The sequence below is a fragment of the Phoca vitulina genome, unplaced genomic scaffold, assembly GCF_004348235.1.
Source record: "Phoca vitulina isolate PV1807 unplaced genomic scaffold, GSC_HSeal_1.0 scaffold36, whole genome shotgun sequence".
NCBI lineage: Eukaryota > Metazoa > Chordata > Mammalia > Carnivora > Phocidae > Phoca > Phoca vitulina.
In genome coordinates this window covers 3,929,380-3,942,084 of record NW_022589739.1, presented here as the reverse complement: position 1 = coordinate 3,942,084, position 12,705 = coordinate 3,929,380, and the positions used below count along the sequence as shown (strand labels likewise).

The following is a 12,705-nucleotide window of genomic DNA, read 5'->3' as shown; positions in this document are numbered from 1 at the left end:
CCTCCTGTAGGGAATTGTGCAAAATGAAACAGGCCTTCAAGACCATCTTTTCCAATCTCTTCACTTTCTCTAAACTTCTCTTCCAGTGCTTGCACTCAGTCCTTATCCATGAGTTGATGCCTTTACCTCACCTCAAAGGACAAGTAGAAACTTTATTCCCCCCACCCCCAAAATGTGGGATTTAGTTTGAAGATACTGGTTCAAATTGGCTCTGCCCATAGGTGTGCTGAGCAACTTAAGGCAGGAGGATTATTAAAGAGACTTGGGAGACTGTATCTGAAAGCGTGAGAGATATGGGTTTTTTGTGCTTAATAGATTTTCCTTTTCCTTTCTTCCCTTTGTTAGTATTTTTTCTCATCACTGGGAATCTTCTGTAAAACTTGGCTTCAAATCTTTAGAATTGCCTTATTCCTTCCTCCTACCATTCCTTACTCTCCACATTAATTGTTCATATTTGTCTTTCTGCTTAGCAAGTGTCTGAAACAACTAGTTGACAGAGTATTAAGAGTTTTAATTACAGTTGTTTCTAGCTCTAATACAGGGAAAGGAATCCCCATTTCTTGGCACTTTAAGAGCTGCCTTTTTTTCCTTTGCTAGATTTTTTGCAGTTTTCTGGTTATTTTAATACCCCAATCTCTTACTTTAATAGCTTTATCTATTGAAAGAACTCTTTAAAAAAAAAAAAAGTTGAAATGGGAGAGAGAGGACTTGGTCTTTACTCATTTATCTTAACTAAGTTTCTAAAACTAATTGAGACAAGATGATTAGCCTTCCGCTAATACTAGGACATTTATAATGAGAGTATAGTTGTTTTACAAAGGTGCAGTTTATATTGACCGAGTGAGTGCTATTTTGGAAGTTCTTTGTGGTTTCTCCATTTGTGGCCATTTCAGGCTCTTTTTCTCCTTAAAACCTACTGCATGTTCTCTTTTTACAGATAAGGAAACAGGTTCAGAGTAGTAGTTTAAGATTTATCTTAGGATCTCCAGCTTCAAAGTGGCAGCATCTGGACTTGAAGTGAGTGAATGTAGGAAGTGAGTGAATTGTATCCCCATTTAAGTACATTTGCAATATGTTTTCTTCTTTTTTTTTTTAAGATTTTATTTATTTGACACAGAGAGAGAGCACAAGCAGGGGGTGTGACAGGCAGAGGGAGAGGGAGAAGCAGGCTCCCCACAGAGCAGGGAGCCTGATGTGGGACTTGATCCCAGGATCCTGGGATTATGACCTGAGCCGAAGGCATACGCTTAACCGACTGAGCCACCCAGGCACCCTGTAATATGTTTTCTTAATATAAATATAAATATAAATGCATAATGTAAAACCACTGGGAAAAACCACTCTAGCAAGAAAACCTTGAAAGTAATAGTGATATCTGGTATCCAGCATTTTTACTGGTCTTTTAAAAGAGTTCTGCCTCTTTAACTTAGGAACCATAAGAGAGGGTATTTTTTTTTTTTAATTGAAGTATAGTAGACACACAATGTTACATTAGTTTCAGGTGTACAACATACTAATGCAACAAGTATATATGTTATGCTTTGCTCACCACAAGTGTAGCCATCAACTGTCACCATACAACTCTGTTATAATACCATTGACTGAATTCTTTATGCTGTACCTTTCATCCCTGTGACTTACTCAAGCCTCCACCTCTCACTCTCCTTCACCCATTTTTGCCTATTCCCCTGCCCCTCTTCTCTGGCAACCACTGATCTTTTTCTGTATTTATGGGTCTGTTTCTACTTTTTGTTTATTCATTTATTTTGTTTTTTAGATTTCACATATGAGTGATAGCATATGGTATTTGTCTTTCTCTGTCTGACTCATTTCACTTAGCATGATACTCTCTAGGTCCATTTTTGTTGTCCCAAATGCCAAGATCTCATTTTTTTTTTTTATTTGAGTAATATTCCATGGTGTGTATATGTATGTATGTATGTATGTGTGTGTGTGTGTGTGTGTGTGTGTATTCACCACATCTTCTTTACCCATTCATCTATGGAGACTTAGGTTGCTTCCATATCTTGGCTATTGTGAATAATGCTGCAGTGAACATAGGAGTGCATATCTTTTTGAATTAGTGTTTTTGTTTTCTTTGGGTAAATACCCAGTAGTGGAATTACTGAATCATAGGGTAATTATGTTTTTAATTTTTCAAGGACCCTCCATACTGTTTTCCACGGTGGTTGCGCCAATTTACATTCCCTTCAACTGTGCAGGAGGGTTCCTTTTTCTCCAAATCCTCACCAGCATTGTTATTTTTTTGTCTTTTTGATACTAGTCATTCTGACAGGTATGAGGGGATATCTCATTGTGGCTTTGATTTGCATTTCCTTGATAATTTGTGATGTTGAGCATCTTTTCACGTGCCGGTTCGCCATCTGTATGTCTTTGTTGGAGAAATGTCTATTCAGGTCCTCTGCCCATTTTGAGTCAGATTATTTGTGGTTTTTGGTGTTGAATTGTATAAGTTCTTTATGTATTTTGGATATATCATTTGCAAGTGTCTTCTCCCATTCAGTAGGTTGCCTTTTCATTTTATTGGTGGTTTCCTTTGCTGTGCAAAAGCTTTTTATTTTGGCATACTCTCAGTAGTTCATTTTTGCTTTTGTTTCCCTTGCCTGAGGAGACAGGTAGAAAAATATTGCTAAGGCTGAAGTCAAAGAGATTACTGCCTATATTTTCTTCTAGGAGTTTTATGGTTTCAGGTTTCCATTTAGGTCGTTAATCTGTTTTGGTGTTAAGAAAGTGGTCCAGTTTCTTTCTCATGTAGCTGTCCAGTTTCCCAACACCATTTGTTGAAGAAACTGTCTTTTACCCATTGTATATTCTTGCTTTCTTTGTCATAGATTAATAGACCATTATAAGCATGGGTTTATTTCTGAGCTCTATTCTGTTGCATTAATCTATGTGTCTCCTTTTGTGCCAGTACCATACTGTTTTGATTACTACAGCTTTGTAGTGTGTCCTAAAATCTGTGATTGTGATACCTCCAACTTTGTTCTTTCTCAAGATTGCTTTGGCTTATTCAGGGTCTTTTGTGGTTCCATACAAATTTTAGTATTTGTTCTAGTTCTGTGAGGATAAGGTATTTTTTTGAAGAAAATACTCAGCTGCCACTGTTAAGTGATGTTTTCTATAAGGCAGCTCAAGAACAGTAAAAATAAATATGAATCACGTTTCATAGCCCTTCCGCCCCAGCACACAGGAATGATAATGCCGCTGTTTTTCCTCAGTATTGCAATGCTGCAGCTACTTTTCAGCAGATGACAGGAGCTTTAGATATCTTGCTGTGGAGTAGAATCACACAATCGGAATTAAAACAGCATGCTCTAGAAGGATTGGCAGCATTTTCTTTCCTGGCTTCCATCTTTCTACTAGCTTCTGGCTCTGTTGGCAGGACCTTTGTGGAAGATGTGACAAGTCTGGACTTTCCTTGAAAGAATTCTTATTTATGCTGGCTTCGCCATTAAATTAGTAGGGTGAAATTATTGGTGGATGGGGGGAATCAAGAATACCTAGACACAGAGTTTAAAAATACTTAGTGCCTGTGAAGTTTTTGGTAGCATTGTGATAAAGTGGGAGACTTGTGGGAATTCTTCTGTGAAGAAAACCATGTAAGTCACATGTAAATAGCTTTGGGCTAGTTACCTGAACCTGATAAGCAGTTTCATTCTTCAACCGTCTTAGCAAACAGCCTTTATATTGCTAAGCTTGAGGAGACAGAATTAAGTTTGCTAAAAATTTTCTGCTATTTGGTGTTAACAGATTTGCTATTTAGGCTTTAGAGGGAAGTTGTCTTTGTAGATGAGAGAAGAAAGTACGTAGTTTGTTAGTTTAGGGTTGAGCCAATCATATATTCAGGCTGTAAATCCTCAATTATTAAAGGGAAAACTGCCTGATATCTTTTTCTGTTTTAAATGCACATGTACACCTGTGGCAAACTTTCTTGTGGCTGGTATCTCATAGGTGCTTAATAGTATTTATTGAATAAACTCTTACATATGAAAAAAATGAAGCTTAGAGAATCAGATGACTTGTTCTAGGTCATGTTCTCAGTACACTGTGGTTAACATGTAATTAGCATATAATTGTTATTAATACCTACCAGATTTGTTAAGTATGTCGATGCACAGTTTCTTCATATCTCCCCTATGAGGTTATTAACATTTTAACTTTATAATACACTATTGTTTTAATTAGGCTTTTGGTCACTGAAATCTTGAAATAGTCTCATTTAGACCTGAAGCTGGTTATAACTAGAGTAACCGTATAATTTATTGCGCATACTGAAAGACTTCAGAGGGCTCTACTCAAACTTAAGTTGGGATAGCATGTATAAACCAGTTTGTTCCAGGCAAACCAGGACATGTGGTCACACGATGTTTTTATTTTCTAAAGTACATTTTTTATTGGTGTATAGCATACATTCAGAAAGTCTTAACCAGTATCCCAGAAGCCTCCCTCACACCCCCTTCTGGTCACTACTTCTTTCTTTTCTTCTTCTCTTAAACTTGAGGGTAACAGGAGTGCCATGAAATAATTGCTTTTCATGGTCACTACTTCTTTGCAAGATAACCGTTGTTCTGACTTTTAACTGATGAGTTTTGCCTGTTTTTGAACTTTATGTAAATGACACTATATAGTATACACTTTGTGTGTCTGGCCTCTGGCTCAGTGTTCTCATTGTGAGCCCCATGCATGTTGTATGTAGTGATTGTTCCTTCATTTCATGATTGTTCATTCATTTTCTTTTCTGGTTAGCACTTCTTGTGTCCTGTTTAATAAATGTTTGCCTACCCCAAGATGATGGAGATGTTCTCTGTCATCCTCTAGATATGTAATTATTTTACCTTTCACATTTAAGTGTATAGTCTGTCTAGAATTCATTTTCGTGTGTGGTATGAGGTAGCAGTCAGGATTCATTTTATATAGGGATAGTGAATTGACTGCAGTATTCTTTGTTCCAAAAACACATTCCTGTAGCTTTATAATATATCTTGTTATACGGTAATGAATTTCTCCAGCTTTGTTGTTCTTAGTGCTTGTCTTGGCTATTCTTGTCCCTTTCTATTTCTATAACATTTTAGAATCTTAGTTTCCATCCACATGTAAAACAACTTAGAGTTTGATTGGGATTGTATTGAATCTAAGGAGGGTGAGCTGACATTGCATAAAGATGTCTTCTAATCCAGGAATGTACATTGTATATCTATTTATTTAGGTATTGTTTAATTTCTCTCAGTGTTTTGTAGTTTTCAGAAGAGAGGTCTCAAATATCTTTCAGTTTATTTCTAACTTTTGGTAGTTTAAAAAAAACATAATTTATTGAGGTAAAATTTATACAATATATTAGTCATTTTATTTTTAAATTTTTTATTTTTTAAAAGATTTTATTTATTTATTTGTCAGAGAAAGAAAGAGCACAAGCAGGTAGAGCAGCAGGCAGAGGGAGAGGCAGAAGCAGACTCTCCGCTGAGCAAGGAGCCTGATGCGGGACTTGATCCAGGACCCTGGGATCATGACCTGAGCTGAAGGCAGACGCTTAACTGACTGAGCCACCCAGGCATCCCTGTATTAACCATTTTATTTTATTTTATTTTTTAAAAGATTTTGTTTATTTGAGAGGGATTGAGAGACAGCATGAGAATGGGATGAGGGGCAGAGGGAGAAGCAGACTCCCCACTGATCAGGGAGTCCGATGTGGGGCTCGATCTGGGGACTCGGATCATGACCTGAGCCCAAGGCAGACGCTTAACCGACTGAGCCACCCAGGCGCCCCTGGCAGTTTCTCTTCACTGCCCATTCTCCCTGCCCCTCAGCCCCTGCCAACCACCAATCTGCATTCTGTCTCTATGGATTGATTTATTCTGGATATTTCTATATGGGAAATCAATGCAGTATGTGATGTTTTGTATCTGGCTTATTTTACTTAGTATATTTTTGAAGTTCATTCCCCTAGTGTAGTGTTAGTTCTTCCTTCCTCTTTATGGCTGAATAGTATTTCGTTGTAGGTGTATGCTGTAATTTGTTTATCCATTTATCTGTTGATGGACCTTTTGAGCTATTTGTACTATTTGGCTGTTGCAAACAGTGCTGCTATAAACATGCATGTACATGTACTTGTTTGAGTACCTGTTGGCAGTTTTTTTGGGGTATATACCTAGGAGTGGAATTGCAAGGTCATATAATTCTGTGTTTAACTTTTTAAGACACCACCACCATTTCCCACAGCAGCTGAACCATTTTACATTCCCACAAGCAATGTGCATGGGTTCAGTTTCTCTATGTCCTTATCAATACTGGCTATTTTCCGTAGTGTCTTGGTGTTTTGGATGGTGTGATAAGTAGTATAGTTTTGTTGTTGTTGTTACTTGATTTTCTGTGTTGCTGATGTATAGAAATATATTTGCTTTTTTCCATATAAACCTTGTATTTAGTGGCCTTTTTAAGTTCCACTTAATTTTAATAGTTTATGTATTTATTGGATTTTCTTGTTCATCTGAATTTCTAATTTTCACATGCTTTCTTCTTATTCTGTTTCTTTTTCGTAGTAGTTTGTTTATTTTATGGATGCAGTATTCTTGTGAATGGCTTGAAGAATTTCTATTAGAATTTAAATTCTCTTTAAATTTTTCATTACCTTCATTTCCTTTGTGGTTGATTCTGTTGCTTTTCATTTTGGTCCTTCTTAATTTTGTTAAGCATTTCTTAAATATCTGGTGATCCTTGGTTATCTATTCATATTTATGAAGGAGCAGGATGATTGGTTTTGGTGGTTCATACTGGCTTCCTCTCAGTTTTTTGAGGTCTGTTTTTCCAAAAGAGCTTTTCTCTAAAGGAGATTATTGATGGAGAGTTCTGCATGAGTTTGTCTTAAGGGCCAACAGCAGTCAGATAGACTTAGAACCTAAAATTTATTCTGAGGCTCAAGTGCTGTGAGACTTTTTTCCTTTTGGTTGCTTTAGTTTCCTCTCCTGATTCGCCACCTGCCCCGCAAAAATTTGTGGATGTTAGGAGCAATGTCAGGTTCAGCCCTACTTCACTTTTGTCCCTAGCACCCATGCTCGATGTTCTTCTCAGCAGATCTGAATACTAAGTCTCGGGAGCTCAAGTTTATACAGGAAGTAAGACTGTCATGAGTGGCTCTGCTGTTGTATGAGCAATCCTTTAATTACCTTGATTTCCCTATGCTTTAATTCAGCTTCTTGATCCTGAGCTTGGTGTTCTTTGTTCAGGGAGTTGGGATATCTCTTGCCTCCGTATAAGTCCTTTCCTATGCTTGCTTTGCTTGGATTGCTATTTCTTCTGCTATGGCTTCTCTGTCAGTTTAGTCTTGGCTGTTTCTTCTAGAAATACGTTCCTTCTTTCCTTCCTTCCTTCCCTACTTTCTGCTTGTTAATTGGTCTATTTCTTATCTTCAGATTGTTATGAATTAATTATTTTTATCATTATGAAAAATTTGGACATAAAACACCGGTATCTACTTCCTAGCATAAAGAAAATGTAAATACAATTGAAGTTGAAAGCTCTTCTCTGATTGTATTGCACTCCCTCTCAAGCATCTATTAATATTATCATGTGTGTGCATTTCTAAACAATAAAGAGCATTGTTTTGAATGCGTTTGAGCTTTGAATAGCGACATACTGCATAAAACCTTCTGCATCTTGTTTTTTTTCTATTCATCATGGTTCTTTTGTTTATTTGTTCTCTTAGTATACTATCTTTTCTGCTATTTTAGTAGAATTTGGACAGGGAGGATAAGTCAACCCATGTATTCCTTTCTGTGACTTTTTTAAAAGGGAGATTTAAGCACCTTTTGGATATATTGTCACTCCAGACATGGAAAAGAAAGGACTTGGTGTTACCTCTTCTTGTTCCAACTGGTGATGATAGGTGAATATGATACGTCACCATGTTATATAAGCTAGGCAATTGAGTCTTGCTGCTGACCTGTATTTGGTGTTATAAATCCTTTTGGAGACAGAGAAATAGGATTCATTTGTGTGTAGGGTTTAACAGAGGTTTAAATGAAGATTTGGGTTCTTATTGCTGGAAGGAATTTTTAGAGGTCATTTAGTACAAACTATACTAAGGAAGCCCAGGCCCAGAGAAGGTGAGTGATTTGTCTGAGGTGATCCAGGGGGGAAAACACAGGGATCAGAAGCCAATTTTGCAGTTCGTTGTTCTTTCCACCTTACTACAGTGGATCAAAGGTTAAAGTCCCCTTTTGTTAACATTCGACTTTAATTTTTGCCTATCCTTTAAAATATTTATTTCGATACCAAGAGATTTTTAGTACATAAGAATTAACATAAATCTTTGAACTGATGTTTATTTGCTGTGTTTTCCTTAGGATCAGAATGGTTTCAATCCCAGAATACTATGAAGGCAAGAATGTCCTCCTCACTGGAGCTACCGGTTTCCTAGGGAAGGTACTTCTGGAAAAGTTGCTGAGGTCTTGTCCTAAGGTGAATTCAGTGTATGTTTTGGTGAGGCAGAAAGCTGGACAGACACCCCAGGAGCGAGTAGAAGAAGTTATTAGTGGCAAGGTAAGTGGGGGGAAAATGATCATTTGGAGGAAAGAAAAGAGTGTGTGTTTGTATGTATAAGTATTGTAATCATCAATAGCTCAGTTTATTTCTTCAGTGTCCTGAAAAAAATTAGTGAAAAAAAAATCCTACAGGATGGCAGTAAACTGGATGTGACTTGTGCTTAGTAGGAGAAAAAAAGCTTTCCTCTGTGATGGGCAAAATTGTATAACAAGTTCTAAAATACCTATATGTTAGATATTTAATGTGTTCTTAGAATATTTGAGACCTATTACTTGTAATTACTAGGTATTTTAGATAGTATTCAGGATAGTAAGTAACAAAGAGGTAGTTTCTAACTAGTACCTACTATGCTGTGAAACACTGTCCCTTGATAACACTTAAAAATTTGTAAGCACTGATTTCTCCCCACAGCAGTGTTAGGAAGTAGCAAAGCCACATATTCCCATTTGACAAATAAGAACATGATGACAGAGGGGTCATTTAGAATGCAAGAATAGGTCATGCATTTTGAAACTTTGGAGAAATATATTGATAAGAAAAAATGGAAATGAGCTGGAGTAAAATTATCTCACAATCATAAGCTTTGAATTCTCTCAGATTGAATGAATTTATCTGACAGTCATTGGCAGTAAGTTTAGTATAGTAGCTATGTAATTTTTTAGTTATTAGGTAGTGTCTAATACCTTTTAATCACTTGTAATTAGTATGTTTTAATCTCCCTCCCGACTCCCTCCTCTAATAAGAGGTTATTTATTATTACTCATTTTTTATATTTCAGAAAACATTTACTGTGCATATTCAGTGCTGGGCACTTGACTTGATGTAGGAGGTTGAATTCAGGGATAAATAAGATAGAATCCTTGCCTTAATGGGCTAGAGAGTTTTTAAGAGGGAAAAGGGAAGAAAGAGGGAGTATAGAAGTGTCAAGAGAGACTGGATAGGAGCAATTATTGGTGTTAAAGTCTTGGCTGGAATTGAGAGCCTGAGTAAAATGTCAAAGATTTGGGCATCTCCTATGGGGTCTCCAGGGCAGTGGGTCTAAAAACTTTCCTCCACAATAAGTCTAATATGTAAAGAAAAAGAATGCCTTACACTTAAAGCCTGAAATTTTATTGAACTTTTGTAATTTAGCCTAATTATAAATTACATGGAGTTTAGATGCCAGAAGCTCCGGACCCTCCTGGCCCCGCCTCCCAGTTGTGACCACCAAAAATGTCTCCAGACATCACCCAGATGTTCCCTTGGGGGTAAAATTTCCCCAAGGTGAGAACCACTGATGAACGTCTCCAGGAAAAGAAACTCCATTAATATGGTGGTGGATTGAACTAAAATAATTGACCACGAAATAAATTCTGTAAAGGGAATAAAGCATATCAAAGAGGCCATTAGTGAACATAATAAAGTAGGAACTGGCAGGGTGCCCATGGATTAAAAGCACTGGAAGAGGTAGTGTTGAATAAAGAGATGGTGGCTAGAGAAGGGAGGAGCATCAGGTCTCAGATGTAACTTGCAAAGCAGCATGACCCTATCTTGGTGGTTGGAGATGTCTGATATGAAGGGGAGTTAAAGGTCATTGGCAGTGTGGGAGAATGAAAAGTGTGAATTCAAGGTATTAAAAGTACTTTTCTGGTCATTCCTCAGGTTGGTTTTTTTTCCTGCCCGCCCTTTAAACGTTGATATTCTTCAGAGTTCTGTCCTAGGCCTTGATCTCTTCTTACTAGATCCAGTTAGGTGATTACTCAGCACCCTCTGTTTCACGTGAGACAAATGGTTGTATTTTAATAGATTTGGAAAAAGCTTCATCTAGTCTGGACCAAGGGTGCTCATCACTGCTGCTACCTGGGTGATCTTCTCTTCCCAGGGCTCTCTGTACGTAGTTAGTAAAATTTGTATGGGTAGTCTGGCTCTTCTCTTCCCTGAACTTCAGACCGCAAGATCCAGTTACCTCTACTAGATGTGTGTTCTGGGTGTCCCACAGGCCCTTTACACCCAACATTCAAAAAACTGAACTTGTGTCTCCGTAACTGTACTTTGTTCTCTTCCCATGTTTTCCACCTAATGAGTTTATTCACTTAACAAATGTTTATCATGTCTACATCTTGCCGGGCACTCAGCTAATTAGGACCTGTGTGCTGAGCAAAATAGATGTGGTCCCCGTCCTTGTGGAGTTCACATTTCCTTATCCCTCCTATTCAGTCATTGGCCAAGTCTTATTGAATTATTTTAACTCCCCAAATGTTAATGCTCTCTCAGTTCTAGGTGGTTATACATGCTGCTTTCTGTGCCTGGAACACTATCGTTCTATTTTATAATTTCTGGTCCTTCCCCAGCGGGGTTAGTTGTTTGTCTTGTACAGTCTCATAGCACTGTAGTATTACCCCTATTTTATTACCTTTAATATAGTATTTTAATTGTGTTTACTTATCTGACTTTTCCTATCATATTCTAAATAGCTTTCGGGAAAGATTGTTGCTTTGTTTTCTCAGTATCTAGAAGGTGCCTGGCTCATCTGAAATGCTTAGTAGATATTTAATAATTAATATAAGAACACATTAATATTGAAATCACTAGGTAACAGTAGTGGAAGGGAGCACTGTTATATCCATTTAGGAAGTGAAAGCGAGCATTATATAAGGTGTATAGATTTTTCTTCCCAGATTGAGAATCTCTGCTTAAACTACAAGCATGGATTTAAATGAAGTGGAGAGTCAAAGTGTAATAGAGCAGTGATCTGGAGAGAGCATCAGTATTTCTTTATAAAATCTGGGATAAAAAATTAAATTTGACTCACAATCGAATGTGCTTTTACACGGTAATCACCTTGGGATCTAACTGATTCTTCAGTTAATTTATTTCTTCCAGTATACTTAAGGAATATTGAATTTTAGGGTTAGAATCCTGTATATATGATATTTCTCGTTTGTCCAGATTCTAATCTGCATATTTGCTTGCCAACTTTTTTTCCCTTCAACATATTTTTTTCCTTTAAAAATTTTGTAGGTTTTACAAATTTAATATAGACCATGAATAATGGTATTTTACTGTAATCTACTGTAACAGAATAAAACCAAGATAAAATGAAGAGATAAATTAAGATCTGGACTTTAGAAATCTGAATGATCATTTTAAACATTGTCCTGATGTCTATACTGCTTAAGTCTATTCTGAGGGACGGTGCAATACACTCTAGTCAGCAAAGGCATGGGCAGTTCAAATTTAACTCTGCAAACTACCAGCTCTGTGTCCTTGTCAAGTTATTTAACTTCTCTGTGTCTTAGATTCCTCATCTGTAAAATGGGGATAATAATGTGGGTTTCACAGGGTGTTTTCTGGACAGAATGGTAGCAGTTAAGAATAGCAATTTTAGGATTAACATAGTTGAAGTTTTCAGAATAGTGATCCTTGGTGGGGTGCTAATGGGTTTTAGAAAGTTGAAAAATACTGGGGTGGGAGGGATGGGGTGGCTGGGTGATGGACATTGGGGAGGGTATGTACTATGGTGAGTGCTGTGAATTGTTTAAGACTGAAGAATCACAGACCTGTACCCCTGAAACAAATAATACATTATAATGTTAATTAAAAAAAAAAAAGTTGAAAAATACTGCTCTAACATATTTTATCCCCTTGGATAGCTCTTTGACAGATTAAGAGATGAAAATCCAGATTTTAGAGAGAAAGTTATAGCAATCAACAGTGAACTCACCCAACCAAAACTGGCTCTTAGTGAAGAAGATGAAGAGATCATCATAGATTCTATCAATATTATATTCCACTGTGCAGCTACAGTGAGGTTTAATGAAAATTTAAGGTAAGTAAAGGTATTTATATGATATTTGAACTTCAGCATAGTTTAAAAATTTGAATTCTTTTTAGTCAAACTGTTTTGAAAGTGATTTGAAACTGTTTGCCCTATGTTAATTGTAGCTTTGAATGTCCTAAAGAGTGTTAAGAGAATTTTCTCCTTCTTGTTAGCAGTTTAGAAACATTGGACAGCAAATCTGTATATTAGACGAAGTTGCCTTGAATTTAACTGTAAGGCAGGGAAGTATAGAGTAGAAGAAAGAGAAATTTACCTTCAGTAGGTGTGTCAGTCCTAACAGCTAATAGGGTTTGTTTCCTCTTCCCTCCATTCTTTTAGAAGCCTAA

The 12,705-nt window shown here is 36.9% G+C and overlaps 1 protein-coding gene across 2 annotated transcripts in view; it reads left to right on the top strand.

Annotated features, from left to right (window-relative positions):
- FAR1 (fatty acyl-CoA reductase 1) overlaps positions 1 to 12,705 on the top strand; it is a 62,671-nt gene that overhangs the window by 21,448 nt on the left and 28,518 nt on the right. For both annotated transcript variants that reach the window (XM_032426897.1, XM_032426898.1), the window contains exons 2-3: positions 8,361 to 8,556; positions 12,192 to 12,367. In XM_032426897.1, the coding sequence (XP_032282788.1) occupies positions 8,368 to 8,556; positions 12,192 to 12,367 (365 nt within the window). In that variant the 5' untranslated portion in view covers positions 8,361 to 8,367. The remainder of the gene's footprint in view (positions 1 to 8,360; positions 8,557 to 12,191; positions 12,368 to 12,705) is intronic.